This window comes from Aythya marila, assembly GCF_965140915.1.
Source record: "Aythya marila genome assembly, chromosome: 1".
Lineage (NCBI taxonomy): Eukaryota > Metazoa > Chordata > Aves > Anseriformes > Anatidae > Aythya > Aythya marila.
In genome coordinates, this window is record NC_139042.1 from 147783359 (window position 1) to 147799018 (window position 15660).

The following is a 15660-nucleotide window of genomic DNA, read 5'->3' on the forward strand; positions in this document are numbered from 1 at the left end:
CCGAGATGAAGCCTTGATCCCAGCTGTAGGAGGCAGCAGGTCCAGCACTAAGCACTGCCCTGTTTGCCACTGGGCTGGGGAGGGGTACCCATGCTGCACAGCCACAAGAGACACCCTGGTGAAACGTTTCTTCTTCCTCCTCCTTCCCGCTCCGTGCAGAGGCAGAGAAGTGTGATCTGTTCCCCTGTGCAACACGCCCAGCAGCAACCACAACAGCTCCCACACTGCTGATCTGGGGAGTCACAACTGGAAGGAGGCAAAACCCAGGGATCTTGCAGAGACGAGGATCACTGGGGAGCCAAGATGAGTGGTATGTTGAAAAGGATGGTAAAAGGCTTGGAGCTTGTTCAAATCAGAACGCCCTTCCTGGAAACATTTTTACTACTTCTTCCAGGAACACTGGAGATACCAGTTCTGCTCACAAAGCACATCCCTTATGAAAATTCAGATTACCACAGACCTCCCCAGCTCACAACCGGTCTGAACATCAAGTGAGCTGTGAGGAAATGAAAGCAAGTTCTGCATTTCCTACTAGCAACTGTGGTACAAATGGTGTCTCTGCCCTGCAGCTGGGGCCTAGCAGAGCATGTAGCACGAATTTTTGTAGTCAGCATCTCAGAAACAGTCAAGAATGGGAACTAGTGTTTGTAACTAATACTCTTTCACACTGAACCATGACCTATCTGTGCGTGCATCTGCTTAATGAATTGCTCCAAAAGACCTTCTGTGATCACATGCATCGAGAACTGAGTCATGAAGTCTGGCTTTCCGAGTGACACAGGAACACCCTGAACATCCACACAGAATCCTTTAGTTCCTCTGCTTTTGAAATGCCAAGCGCCATTTCCGCAATACCACCTGCAATCTCTAGAGCGAATCTCAAGCAGCCAGTTCCAGAAGGGCTTAAAGGATAGCTGCTATTTCGTCAGCGTCAGTCTCCTAGAGTGCTGTCCCTGGAGAGTTTCCTTTTGCTGTTGTAATACAGCCCTGTGGTAAACAACTGAGCTTGCTAGTCATAGCAAATTTGTCAGCATGGCACTGCCCAACACTGGGGTATATAAAACTAATGCAGGAGTACGAAGTATGATTACAAAGCCAGAGCCCACCAGTGTGGTTTGCAGTGTGTTCTGTAACACGGTGACTGTGTCTGCTGTGGCACCTGGAGTGAAACCAATGAGAAAGAAGAATAAACATTACCCCTAAAATCTTCTTTCCTGTTGAGCTGTTACAGTGCCATGTCTGTTATAGAAGGGTTTAAATTCTTTTTACCTAATGCCAATTTGAAGGAGTGCTGTAAGATCACAAATACTTCTGCCTGATCCACTGCAGTCCTGCCTGCTTGCTGCATTAAGGAACTAATGAGCTTTTCCCCATAGCAACTTCCCAGGTAAGCAGGATTTATCACCCCCAACAACAACGTAAACAACGAGGGCAACGTTTCACAATCACACGAAAGGTCATGAAATTAATGTTTGCCTAAAGAAAAGAATGAGGAAGAGCTGAGGAAGGACAGTAGAAAAGTACCAGCTTTTTGCATGGGAAATGAGACGCTGCCTTTGTGTTGTGTCTTTTAGGCCTCAATTATGTAAGTGTTTCAAGCACTGGCTGCTACTGACCGATGCTCTTACCTGGTTGTGCACTGTGTTCAGCTGGTTGTTAAAAGTCATGGTCAAGTTGGTGGATGTGCTCGGGGCTACGTGGGTGATGAATGGCGTCTTGCTCTGGTTCACGGTGTCATACATATTCACCCGCCGCTTGCAGATCTCCATGTTCTGGAAGCAGGACTTGACACTGTGCGAGGAGAAGGCAGAAAATCAGCCAACCAGCCAACCAACAAGGAGAGGCAACAGCTCACCACAGCAGCCCTGGGTTAGGTCTCAATGGCAGGCTTAGCACTTTCTAGGCTTGTATGCACTTTGCTGTTTTATGCAGGTCTCTTTACCAGTGAGAGTCAGAACAACCCTGCCTGCACTGAAGAGGGCCAAATGGGTGTCAGGATGAGAGTGGCTGCTCGGGGACTCCTGAGTGCCCCCATGGGACTGAGCATAAGTCACAGAAAGGAAGCAAATCTGTCAGTCTTCGGACATCAGGAGGAAAAAACAAACCAGCTAGTTTGAAAGAGTGAAAGAGACTGAAGCAAGCAAGTGAGACACTGCCTTTATTCTGATCTGCTTGAGGCTGAGAGGAAAAGACAAATAATGCTTCCTGTTCAGGTGTATGCCTAAAGGTAGCCTAAAGTCTTGCAAGGAAGAATTTGACTGTTCTTGGTCACTGGGACCCCTGAAAAATCTTACTTGTTCCTTTTAAAAAGTAGCTCCTGATGGCTCAGTCCAGATGAGCAGAAAAAACCTTGCCCCTGTCCGGCTAAACACTTCTGCAGATGCTTATCTTAAAACACACAAGCTGTCCTCTTGTAGTGAATGGGACGATTCATATGCCAAAAGGTTACGCCAAAACCAGATTCATCAACACCCTAAGGGAATCAGGCTCTGAGGTTATCTTGAACTGAGAATCAGATCTCTAGGGAGAAAGATTACAGCCTCTTTCTTTATACAAACCTCACTTGAAATGTTACTGGTACAGCAACAGAAATTTTGAGAAATATCTTATTTGGTGTCCTCAGTAAAGCAGATGAAATACTCTCTGCATTGCTAGAGCACTCTAGGTGTCTGGTACATGAAACTGTCAATACTTCACTTTTATAATTGCCATACCAAGACACACAGGGGTTTAAGAGATAACAGTACAGTGGTCTTGAGCAAAACTGTATTTTTAATAAAATCTAATTTTTCTAAGGCCTACAAGCCTATGCATGATTTCCACAACTCTTACACAATATTTGTGTTTATTACAAATGTGTCCTCAGAGTCTGAAATACAACTTAAAAAAAAATAGAAAGGGATTTATTTCATTTCCACTATTCCGATCAATAAAAATATAAAATACAAGCCGTGAAAATCAGCTGTAGCTGTAAAAATTCGGCCATATGCATAACCTCCTTTGTAATCATCTAAGCTGTTAAAGGCAGGGCAAGTAAAGACAACTTCATGTCACGTACTTCTTAAGGAAAAAAAAAAGTCCCTTCAAAAGGAACAAACTCATACAAACTCATATGATTGCTAGGATTGGTCAGGAAGAAGACCTGGATCTTTTTATCCCTGTCTCATCTCTTACTCACATGATCATCTTTCCTCTCTTACAGGTAATTTCTTGATTACTGTATCTGTTCCATAATCACTTCCAGACAAGGGAGACTCGACACTGTGCATAGCTGCTCATTATCTGCACTCTTTTAAAGAACTATGAAATACCTGTAAGTTGCAGAACATTTAGAGAAGTCAAACACTTTTATCAAAGGAAGGTAGAAGACTATTCGATTGACTTTTCCCAGTCAAGTATGAATGTAACTCCCCCTCCAAAAAGCAGAAAGCACTGAAAAGAGTACATTTTCTGTACATGGCATATTGCATGTTACCAAAAGGTTTTATGTAAAATGGTATAATCTCTGCTAATTAATACTGTATTCTGTGTCTCAAAAAAAAAAAAAGGTAAAAAAGAAAGGCACAGAGCAAAACAGGACAGAAAGTACCCCCAAAATTAAGAGCCACACAGTCAAATATGTTTGACAGGGAGCTAAACTCGCTTTCCTGCTTGCTTGGAAGTAAGCAGAACAACCCCTTATGGGCTGCTCAAACTTACAGCCTCTCTGAAGCGTGCCACAACAGTGATTCCTTCCAGAAGCTACATCTTCCATATATTTTCACTTTCTTTGCTGCCTGATTTACTTTCAAGAGAGATTACAAGTCCCTGCACCTCTCGAGGCTTTGAAGTTTCTATTCTCAAAACCACAGGCAATCACAGACAAAATTTCCATCACCCTGCCACGCTGGTTACAGCTTATTGCTCCCTTTACCAATCACCATTTCCAGCATGGAGGGGCTATGTGGGGTTATGCACCCGGCTGGCACATTTCATATTCAGAGACCCGATGCTGAATTTTTTATTCAGATAAAATTCTTACTGATATTGGTCCCAATGACATTTTCAGCATTTCTGGGGCTTTGCCCGAGCAGCCATGAGTGAGAACCTCAAAACTGAAGACCTGCCTGTGGTGTTAGCAGAAAGATTTCTAAGGGCAACGTATTATGCCACAAATCTCTCCTTCTTACACAGTCAGCTCTTGCAAATGAGAAGACTTTTGTATATGATATTAATGCTGTTAGAAAAGACTGTCATTTTTAATGTTTTTATATGAAACTCACTTTTTCTCTGTTTAGCACAACAAACCTCCTGCCTTGTTTTCATTACCTTTATCACTTCGTATCTATTTATAGATAATAACACTCAGAGATGTCTAAGCAGGGTAAAACTGGGTCTACGCAGATCATGAACCCACTACCTTCTGGTACACAGCTGCTCTTATCTCGTGATAAATGCAAGAAAAAAGCAGCTACCTCTCCTTCACAGAGAGAAAAATACCTTAAATGAGCTTGAAGTACTGCAGGTACGTAAGAGCAGAGATATGGGCAGGAGAGCTGATGCACTGTAACTTTTTGCTCCGCAGTGTGCACACAAACATCTTCTAAAGTATTTAAGCAGCCCTCATTACTCTTGTACCCAAGCTCTTCATGGCCTTTAAGCACCCATGCACCTAGCACCTAGTGAAGCATGGTGCTGTGTTGGTAACGGAAGGGACAGCCTCTAAAACCACTTTGAACTGCAAGGAGCTGTAAGAGCAGGATGTTCAAAGGTAGGTGTTTTGAGTGCTTTGGAAAACTCCCACTATGTGCTTGTGTTTTGCACCTCGAAAATCTGGCCCTATGTGAATTTCTCAGGGGATGAGTGTGATGTGCTGGGTGCAGGTTTCCAGCATTTTAGGCTGCTACACTTCCTGACACAGCATTAGGAGAAGGAACAGTAAGGCTCGAAGGCATGATGCTTCTTCACATCTCCATCAGGGAGTGAAGTCCACCTCCATCACACAAATGCTGCAGCTGAGGTCAGAGCAGTGTGTTTAAAGTTTCACAGGTAGGCAACAACAAATCCAAAACCTGAACTTTTTTTTCCTGCTGTCTGTTCCCATAAACCAGACTGCTGCAGAAAAAGCTCTTCCCTTAAATGGCAAACAGCCCCAGATTGACCCCTGCGAGATGGGAAGGTTCTGGGAGGAAGGGTCGGCTCCCACTGCAGATAAGGTTGATTACTGCACTAACAATCAGGGCTATATTACTTGGAGATATACTGATACATTCAGCACTAATTGCATAATTTCTTCTGCATTTTAATGCAAACATATGTAATTATTGAATATTTACATAATGAATGTAGTACACTCTGCTGTGTTTTAAATGCCAAGCACCTACAACACAATTCTTACAACCTTAGATTTGGCAATCGTCTTTTTCTCTTGACCAGAAAAAGATTAAAACTCAGGGTTTAATTTTTTAAAAAATATCCCTCAGATACATTTGGTCTCAGTAACAACCGATCCTTTACCCCTCAGTTCAAAACCCAAGGGAAATGAAAGCCACATACTGTGTGCTGTGAGGGAAATCAAGCAAGTGTGTCATGGTGACAAAAGGATGGTTCAGAGTTTCAATCGGTGTTATTCTCTTATCGGCATCTATCGTCAACATCTTCTTTAACAGATCTATAAACTCCCGTCGGTCTGCCTTTTCCACCAACATATCACTTCCTTCCAAATCTGTTGTCATATTCACCTAAAAGAGAAAGGACAAGGATGAGCACCAAGGGGAAAAAACAGATGGCCAGGTCCTCAGCAAACTGTGTTTACTTCTCATTGGAGCACAAGCCCTGTGCGCCTCTCCATATCTGCAGAAGGAGTTGCTGAAGTCGCACGGCAGACTCCGGGGTGGCTAGTCACACTGTCATCTGGCTTGTGCATGTCAGATCTCCAGACAGACTGTTAAGTGTTCAGCTGGCTTGGGTCAATGGCTAATGAAACACTTAGTCACCCTCCACTGAAGATGAACAGCTTCCATGTGGTAGCAGGCAAGCTCTGGCCATCAGTATATTTGTCATACAAAGGACTGTGCTATCAGATATTTTACTATGTGTACTGTGAGCAAAATATATACACGTATAAAATAAATAAAAATTGGCAGTAAGTTTATGGGAAATATTCCATTCAGGTATCATTAAAAAAAAAAAATATGTTAATGTAGTCTTTCCTGATTTCATTCCTCAATTTCTGTATGTTTGCTTGTGAATGCTGCAGTGTCTAGCCTTTGATAGCACCAACTCCAGACATACAGTCGCAGGAGTGGTTATGCTGGAATTAACTTTCACAACCACATGGAACTGACGCAGTGAATTAGTACTCCTCATTCCCCAAAACAGTCACACTTCACAGAGCTCTGTTACAGTCAGGGTATTTCCAACGTCACTGTTTTACAAATGGAAACATTAAAGAACAGAGGAGTGAAGTGATTTGCCAGCAGTCACATGGAGGGGCTGCGGAGAGACTAGAGAAAACACAGGACTTTGACACTCAAACATGTGACTTAGCCATTTTCCAAGGCTGCTTTACTACAGCACATTGAAAACACGTGCCCCTGTGCATGTGTCCCCTTACAAATTAGTACACAATGAGATGATTTGGTAGGCATAATCTTCTTTTTTTTTTTTTTTTTTTTTTTCTCAAAGAAAAGAATGGGATACATGCAGAAAACATGTAGTTCCTCTTTCCCGGTGTTGTCCAAAAGCATGCAAAATGGTCTTGCTTGTTACTCACCAATGCTCTTACCTGTGCCATATCATCCAAACAGTTGAAAATATACTTCCTTGCTTCCTTCGACTTAATCCCCGTCTCTGCCTCATGATCATCTGGTGTCTGCTCAAAACAGGAGAAAGGCGTTGACCAGAACTGCCCAGCAATCAGCTACGAATTACGTGCTACTTCCAGCTCATGCCTCACCCTGCCCTCATTAGAGACCACTACGTGCCTCTTGCCTGAGCACATAACATCTACACTTTCTCCACTGTGATTACATGACACATTTTGTATCATTTGGAGATTTCTCTTCTCTTTTTCACTTCAGAGGATCCTCCTCCAAAGGAGGACCATCTCCCAGATAAGGCTGGTGTCCCAAAGGTTTTCTACACCCTGCCCCACTGTGAAGCTCAGCATCTCATCCTTACAGCCAGAAGCCCACTGCTTCTCTCCTTAGGGAGTGAATACAGCAAACATGCTGGTACAAGAGATTCAAGGCCCACTTGCATTACAAGTAGATACAGATAGTAGATAGACTGTCAGAAATAAAATGCTTTCTGCTTTTTTCTTCCTTCTTTTTTTTTTTCCTTTTTTTTCCTCAGTGCAGTAGATATTAGAGCGAAGTCTGCCCGGGGCATGTTTCATTTAAATTACACATTAATTCATTGAGTACTTCGAGGGATATTTCCAGGTGAACTCTGGACTTAAATTTCCCACAAATCTGTGCCAAGCAGGTGAGTTAAGGGCTGCAGACTTCTGTGATGGCAGTTTTACCTCGGGCCATACCCACCCCAGTGTCTGTGGTGTATCACAAAATGCGTACACCTAGGCTCTGAGGTGACTCGGTTGTCTCCTCACTTCCAACCAACAAGTGCAAGGTAAAAGAAACAAGGGAACGTCTTCCTACCTTCAGCCTCCACAAAGGATACGGTGAGTCTGTATCCCTGTTGAAAAACCTTGTAGTCTTTGTCCCTGCACTTAACAAATACTCTGCTGGTAAGCCCTGTGTCTGTGAGATATAGCGAATCTGTAAGAGAAGGATGAGAGGTCACTGTTCATCCTGTGAAGATCTCTGGAGGTCTTCCTTGAAGGAGGGCAGGAGGCATTTAAAACAATGGAACAAAGAAAGAAAGAGAAAACGTAGTGCACAGTTAGACTTCACCAAAAAATAAAAAAAAATAAAACAACCCACACTGAAAGGAATGACAGGAAAGAGAATTCCCGTACGGCATTCCTCCATTTATCATTTGCATCTATGGAAACTTACCCTTGTGTTATGCTGCCACAAAATCTGCAGATGAAGGAAAGTCCCTAGGTTTTAGAGGTCAGAGGGGAAGACCAACACAGAGATTTCAGTGGTGAGTTTCACTGATTTGCACCTTTTTATGTCACACTCTCCTCTCTGGGAGGTAATTTCAATAATTTGATATTTGCGCTCTAACTTTTGCTGTTTATATCCCCAGCTGAGCACACAGCCTTTCCTAGCAGCAGTTTGAAGTTCAAACCAGAAAACTATGAAGTGACTATCTTTGAACTTAGATGAAATATACACTCAAACACATTGACACCCTCATGGTGTGTAAAGTACTTCATCTCTATCGCCTACATGACTTCATTTGCTATTTGGGTTACTTCCATGATTATGACCTCGCTGGCATTCAGACAGCTATAAGATGCTACACATGTGTTTCCAGAATCCAAGACTTAAATTTATTTATTCAAAGGAGAGAGGGTATGTGATTACATAATTAAAGACTGATATAACACACGCCTGGGGTGGCACATGAAACCTGAACTTTGGCATTTCCTGACTTCTGAATATTTCGCACTGCAAATTTACTGCAGACTCTGCAAAATGCGTAAAATGTTCATCTACTCTAGAAATCCTACGGAAAAAATGAAAATGTTTTTGAGAGAAGAGACAGAGAAGAGTAAAAAAACAAACAAACACATAATAGAGGCATAAAAAGCAGCTGTGGTTCCAACGTCTTCCAAACACTCACGACCCTGGCCCATTGAGCCTGACTTGCTTGGCTCTGCAGCTCCTTACGTCCATGGGAGCTCAAACACCTGAGAAGCAGCAGAAGCCTTCCTGCAGCCCAGCACAAGAGCTGCAAGGCAGCACACGCTGCAGTGAGGGGCCAGGCTTAGCTCCTGCCCCTTCCCAGCTCCCCAGGAGCCTTCACGGCACTTCAGCAGAGGAAACTTTGCGCTGCGCAGTTAAGCTGGGCAGGTACATATGGTGATTTCTTTTTCAGCTGTGTGTTTTACGACTTTTTGGCAGGGGGTGGGGGGAGGAGAAAGAAATCTGCTCTTCATGCTTGGTATGTGATTTTCAAACGCTTCGAAGTTTTTCAGCTACATCTGATTTCCTTTGGAATCACTAATGGCCCATCTCTTCACTGCGGGATATTTCCCCTGCCAAATACCACATTTAAAACTCAGGCTAAAAAATACTGTTTGTGAAAGATGAGTCAAAGAAACATTTTCATATGCGAAAAAGTTATTTACTTATTACCCTCTTTTTTTTCCCTCTTTTTTTTTAATTTTTTTTCTAAAAGTAAAAAGACCCTTTTCAGGCCGTATTTGCAGAAAGCTAAGATCATCTGGAAGAAGACTATCAGAATGGAAATTGTTCTGCAGCCCTGACTCTAGAAGCCGCTGTGCTATCTGTTTTAGGAGTACAAAGGAAGCATAAAAGCCTATAGGGAGAGAACCACGACAGCTTATATTAACTAGAAACCTACACCACTGTGAACGTTCTCTTTCTTGTCATTGCTTTTAATATACACCCTCATAAAAGGGATTATGAAATGCAGTGGAGTTCATGCAGTTTCTTCTAACAAATAAACCTTTATTTAATACTTGCTGTTACAGTAGAGAAAGGGTGCCTGCTCTGTTCAATGATTAGAGACATGTACAGAGCTCTCTAGCCAACGGGAACGTTTACTCTTGATTGAGAATTCACTTAGGCAGTCAGTTCTTAATAGTCAGCATGCTGAATAGCACACTGGCTACCTAGAGTACTCCGGGTGGATAATGGAAAAGTTGACTCAGGAGGGTAAGAATTGCATGCAAATATCTCCTGTTAGCAAAACGGGAAAAGTTGGCATCTGTTCACTGTGAAAAAAGGGGAAAAAAAAGGCCACAAACATTTTAGCTCTTATCAATAGCCAGGGCGACATCAATACCAACCTGATCGTACTCTGAAGCTCCTGGGTACAAAGGCCAGCCCAAGAACAGCTCTGCAATGACACATCCCAATGACCACATATCGATTGCTTCACAAAATGGTAAACCAAGGATGATTTCAGGGGCTCTGCAAAGGAATAGGTTAGAAAACGTTAGCCACCAGCACAGATCCGCTCACACTCGAGATGCTGCTTGCTGTCAACAAGTGGTCCTGCTCCTACTGCAGGGCTCCTCTGCCTGCTGGCAAAGTACCTGCCGACCAAGTATGAGATGGTGAATATTTATCTTTGCCTAAATCCTCTGGCACCATTTAGTCAAGAGAGAGCCCTGCCGAGGCCTTACATTTCACAGCAGTTTACAAAGGGGAGAGCTGCCATTATTTTCCTTCGACGGGAGGGAAGACGAGGCACACGTTCCAGGCCGCTCAGCTGAGATCCCCCCTGGAGGCGCCCAGGCCCAGCTCGCTGAGGAACCACGCTGACTCTGCTACAAAACATCCTCCATTCACCGCGCTCGGAGGGCTCCACAAACAGCCAGACATTAAATAATCATTACAGGACTGGTATAAAAGGATTACTGACTTTTTAAACAAATGGATGCAAGCATAAAACAGAGAAATAACCTAATTAGATCTATTAGATCTAAGTCTGTTCCTCGGGAGGAAGTAGCCAAGAAGCCTTTGCTTTCCAATCTGTCCCAGACACCTGATTAAATTTCCTCTTCTCTTTCAGCTGAAACGGGCAAAAAGCGGCGGCAGTCCCGCCACGTAGTTACTGCCTGCTTCAGAAGATGGCCACCGAAACACCTCTGCTCAGCAGGTCTCGACATTAGCCAGCCCAGCTGAGGAAACAGAGGAGGTAAAAGCTTCAGCTCCCTCTCTCCATGAGGATGAGGCCGCAGCAGGCAGCGCAGCCGTCATGTTGTACCACTGCAGTCTCTTAGCTCAGACTTCCCCAAGTCGCTTTTCTTTCTTTCTTTCTTTCCCCACCTCAGCCCAGATTTCCGCACGCAGTTCAGTGCTATAATTCCTTTTTTTTACACAGGGACCACCTAAGGCTTCTCTCCTGCTCTTCTTGCAGATCTTGCAACGCTGTCTTTTAAAGCCTCACCTCCCGCAGTCAGGTGATGCACAACAGAAAGGAAAACTTAACTTTCCCATCCTCCTCTAACTATTGAAAAAAAAAAAAAGAAAGAAGACAGATAAGAGAAAGAAGCACACATTGCTTTAAAACTTTCATCATTTTAAAAATAGCCTTAGGATTTCTTGGGCCCTGATGCATATTTGGGGAATGTCTGAGGTTGACTACTGAGCAAATCAAGTGCCACCATCCATGGTTCCCAGTTTCCCATCTGTCATCAGGATAAGATCTGACACCAGTGAGATCATACTAAGGATTACCGATTGCAGTGGAAAATATTATGTTTTAATCGTGCTATTACACAGTCATGTGAAGACAAGTCTTTAGCTAAGAAACCAAGCAAAACGGTATTTTTTTTTTCCAAAGAAACAAGCAAAGGCCATGTAACAAGAATCCATGCCTTATCTTCAGTACACAAACTTCTCCATTTTGGGGCTGACCTGTAATGATAAAAGCCCCAAACTATTTGTTCTCAAACTAGAGACATGGAATGTAAGAATTAAGGGAATTTCTAGGATTTTAAGGCTAGTCTGCTTTGTGCCATTCCCAAAACAAACACAGAAAAACAACAACCACATGACAGCAACTTAAGAAGCAGCTACCTTTAGCCCTTCTAATTTCAGCTTTGATTGCTGTTTTCATATCCCACTGCTCTTTAGCCCGTCATGACAAACTTTATTCTAACACCAATCTCTGCTTAGGAACAAGGGGTTAATTTTCCTCCTTTCCTTCCTATTCCGTCATCCCTGCACACTAGTCGACACCTAGACAAAATGCGGAGAGAAAAAGACAGCTATGGTGACCTGAATCTCATTACTATGTAAATCCTGCATTCAAAGCCATCTGCCTCTCCCTGTCTGCCTTCCACATTGTGAACGAAATGTCCCTGGTCACTAATGAGAGCTCAGCCTCGCGTTGCCTGAACTTCAGATCCCTCCCACTAACTCAAGTGGAGGGAGCGGAGGGGTGGACTAGCGGTGGGATATTCCCAACGTGATATTGTCTAGAAACCTCCCTGTTCATAAAAAAAACCACTCGCACTGCTGTCATATGCAGCACACACTTCCTCCCCTCTCTCCCCACACTTATGCTGCCAACACCTCCAGACCCCTGCGAGAAGGGATGACCTAGAATTTGAGATTCCAAAATTCCTCATTTTTTATTGCGAGTCTTCAGCTGTCCAGTCGTTTTTCCATAAAGCTCCAGCTTCTGCAATTAGATGAGAATTTCTTTTTCACATAACAAAGTTTTGCATCTCCACTGTTGGGAAGTAAAACACAAGGCCAGCGCCCATGCCATTTCATCCATACCATTCAGACACATAAAAGGCAACTTAAGAGAATGCCATTCATTATATTAAACCAGACCTATCATTGTGGAGAGGGGAGGCGGTGATGTATTTTTACTTTATTTTCCCTGTTTGAAAGCTGGTATTTGTAGTACTCTATCAAGCCTAAACATTACTTTCAATCAAAGCCCAAACAGAAGAATGCCGACGACAAATTTGGAACAGTGGTGAGAACCCCTGTGTGAGCAGGGCCAGACCTAAATGCCGCGGGGCTGTGCGTACACCGATGCCAGCGTTTGTGTCACGGCTTTCTCACAGCCCTGCCTTCGTTTCCTCACTGCAGCTCTTCCACAGAGAGGGAGCAGCCCGAAGACAAAAGACCTTGTTAAGTTAATTAACCAGTCATTAGGACATCAAGAGAAGGACAGGTATCGTGCACCAAGCGGGCTTCCTGACTTTCCGCTAGCGGACACTTCCCATTTGTCATGCGTAAGGGAGAGCTGGAGTCACCCCAAAGGGAGCAACGTCTGTCTGTCCATCTGCCCGGCAGTGGCCGCTGGCACTCCCTGCTGACAGCCAATGCCAACCCTGTGGTGGAGATGCTACAGGTCCTGCACAGGAACAGCTCGTCCCCTGATAAAATCTCCTCCGAACCTCTGGCAGGTGGAGATTGGTTTGCACACAGACATCCTTCTGCATATGCACCTTTATCAGACACACAGAACTCCTCCCTTTCTTAGCAAAAGCACATGCCAGCTTTTTCAGGCAAGGTGAGATCTTGGCTTCAATCACACATCGTGGCACGGAGTTCCAGAGACAACTTTTTGCTTTAATTAACATCTCAAGTCTGTTGTTTAAAGCCTGATTTTCCTTTATCAGCTTTAAATTTGTCACCTCTCGCTTCATGCTCACATGAATTGGCCTAAAGGTGAAAACCTAAGATCTTGAATCATCTTTCCTTTTAGCACAAGGTATTTTTATCTCTCTGCTTTGTTCTCCCTTGCTTGTCTTCTTTCTGAATGAAGCAGCTTCTGGCTTCTTAGCTTTCCATCCCGTGGATGTTTCAGTCCCCTTCCCCTGACTCTACAGCTCCTCTTCCTGACATGACTGCCTGGAGACAGGCTGAGCAGATCTATAAACAGTCTTAAACGCAAGGATATTCCCCAGACTTATTTTGTGCTATTTGCAGAATGCTTTGGCATTCCAGTCTTCCCTGAACCTAGTATTTTGTTTGCTTTTTGGAGTGATGCTAGGCATTTCAGCAGATGTTTTATCTGGGAGATCCTCTGAGATGCACAGCCCTTTCTCCAAGGGAGCTACAGTTAATTTAAGATGTAGAATTATGTAGAAATAGTTCAGTTTTCCTCTTCAAATGCTTACTGCCTTTCAATGCTGCGCTGTTCTGGAATAAAGTTGTTTGTAACCCAGATCAAATCCCTTAAATGTTCCTGCAGCATAACTTAAACAGTTCTGTGGTATCTGCACACTCGGGCACTTCACTGCTGGCCCACCATTTTTTACAGATAATTAATATATTAAGTAACTCTGTCCTAAAATGCGTGTGCAGGCCGTTCCACAACTGACCCTTTTATTCCTAAAAGCACTCAGATTTAGCTCAGCTGCCCTAAGAATGTTGTAATTTTCTTTTCCAAGGCGAAAGAAAACATTTTCATGTCTTAGGCAGTTGTTATGTGGGATTTCTCCATTCTGCAGCTGGTAACACTATATAACAGGGTAAAATACTCTATTAAAGTGCGCACATCACAGTATTGTAATTACAAACCCAAATTCACATGGCGGCAGGTTCTCCCAGAACAGCAATGTGTGGTTTACTCTGTCTTCAACAAATCTCTTCATGGCTGCCTAGTGAAGTGTTTTCCATCCCAATAATACCGCTTGTTTTAAACACAAGCTCACCAAACCTTTCAATTTTGGCGGTGACCTCGTTTCAGACCATGCAAAGGCAGCTCGCTGCCAGATACCTTGGTACGTGCCGGCTGTGCATCTGCAGTGCCCTCAGCACAGTAATTCCAGCCTCCAGCACAAGGCACGCAGAGGGAAACCAGGAAACTTCACCCTCCTGTCCTTCCTTTGCCATGAGCTGCCTTTGATGTCTCTCAACGAAATGCACTGTTCAGCACACAGGCCCAACCACCTGGTCTACAGCTCATGCACATCTCACAGTGTTTCCTGATGCTCAGACCTCCCGTGTTTCTGTTTGTGCCCATTGCCTCTTGTCCTGTCACTGGGCACCACGTAAAAGGGCTGGGCTCTGTGCACTTTGTGCCCTCTCTTCAGCTGGGTTCCTCCCACACACCTCCAAGGGAGAAGCAGCCAGCCCATCCCCAATTCCCACATCTCCCGTCCCTTTCCCAGACAACATCACTGCCCTGGCCAGCAAAGGACGACCTGCTCCTTGGCTCAGCGCTAGGTCCACCTGAAGGCATCTGTGTCCTGTAGAGAACTGCTGGCAATTAGTGTGGGACCACACATCTCCTCTCTGTCCACACCCAGGGCATGAGGGTCCCCACAGGTCCCCAGAGAGAGAAGCACCATCTCATCATTTGCTTGCACCTCACATATGACCCTGTCCTACTTGCAGGCCTTCCACTGGCAGAGTATTTACTTTAGCAACCCAGCTTTGTGGCAGGGTAATTTCATTGTCTGGTGTTTCTGTCAGCAAAATTAATTACCAGTCTAGCTCACCGGCTTTTTCACCCACACATCACAGGACATTAAAAACAAATGCCAAAAAAAATCTTTTCCACAGACTTGGGCTCAGAGAGCTGGGCTCTTTCTGAATTTTAAAACTGTCCCCCTTGGGAATAGTTCCCCACCTCTGGGAGGGCCCCGTAGCTGAGCATCTCTGTCTCAACATAGCCCTTCATGGGCAAGTATAGAGATCAGACAAACAAAACAAAACAAAACAAAAAAACTCAAAACTTGATGCTGGCTGGCACCTTCAGCACAGAGTGTGCCTGCTCCTTGCCTTTAGGTGATGGTTGTTGAAGGAGGCTGTAGGCAGCTGTTGGTGGCAGAAACTGCTCACACTGCCCTCGCCCATCCCTCCAGATTAGTTTGTAACACATCAGAAAATATCTGTATCTGCTCAGAGGACTGGAAGCTGTATCCACTCAGCCTTCGGTGCTGGTTTATGTTACAGGACATAAATATAAACTGGAGGCTGGTAGCAAGTGAGGTACTGCAGGGGTTTATCCTGGGACCCTTCTTGTTTAACATCTTTATCGCTGGCCTGGGGCAGGAGGCACAGTGCACCCTCAGCCGGCCTGCAGATGACACCAAACTGG

The 15660-nt window shown here is 44.2% G+C and overlaps 1 protein-coding gene across 3 annotated transcripts in view; it reads right to left on the bottom strand.

The window, feature by feature from the left end:
* The window catches only part of HIPK2 (homeodomain interacting protein kinase 2), a 132518-nt gene that overhangs the window by 34531 nt on the left and 82327 nt on the right, over window positions 1-15660 (bottom strand). For all 3 annotated transcript variants that reach the window (XR_014316766.1, XM_082751758.1, XM_082751757.1), the window contains exons 3-7: window positions 9929-10052; window positions 7641-7760; window positions 6767-6853; window positions 5536-5720; window positions 1629-1791 (exon numbers count right to left, since the gene is read on the bottom strand). Coding sequence is in view for 2 of the 3 variants with exons in the window: in XM_082751758.1 (XP_082607884.1) it covers window positions 1629-1791; window positions 5536-5720; window positions 6767-6853; window positions 7641-7760; window positions 9929-10052 (679 nt within the window). In the remaining variant the exon portion in view is untranslated. The remainder of the gene's footprint in view (window positions 1-1628; window positions 1792-5535; window positions 5721-6766; window positions 6854-7640; window positions 7761-9928; window positions 10053-15660) is intronic.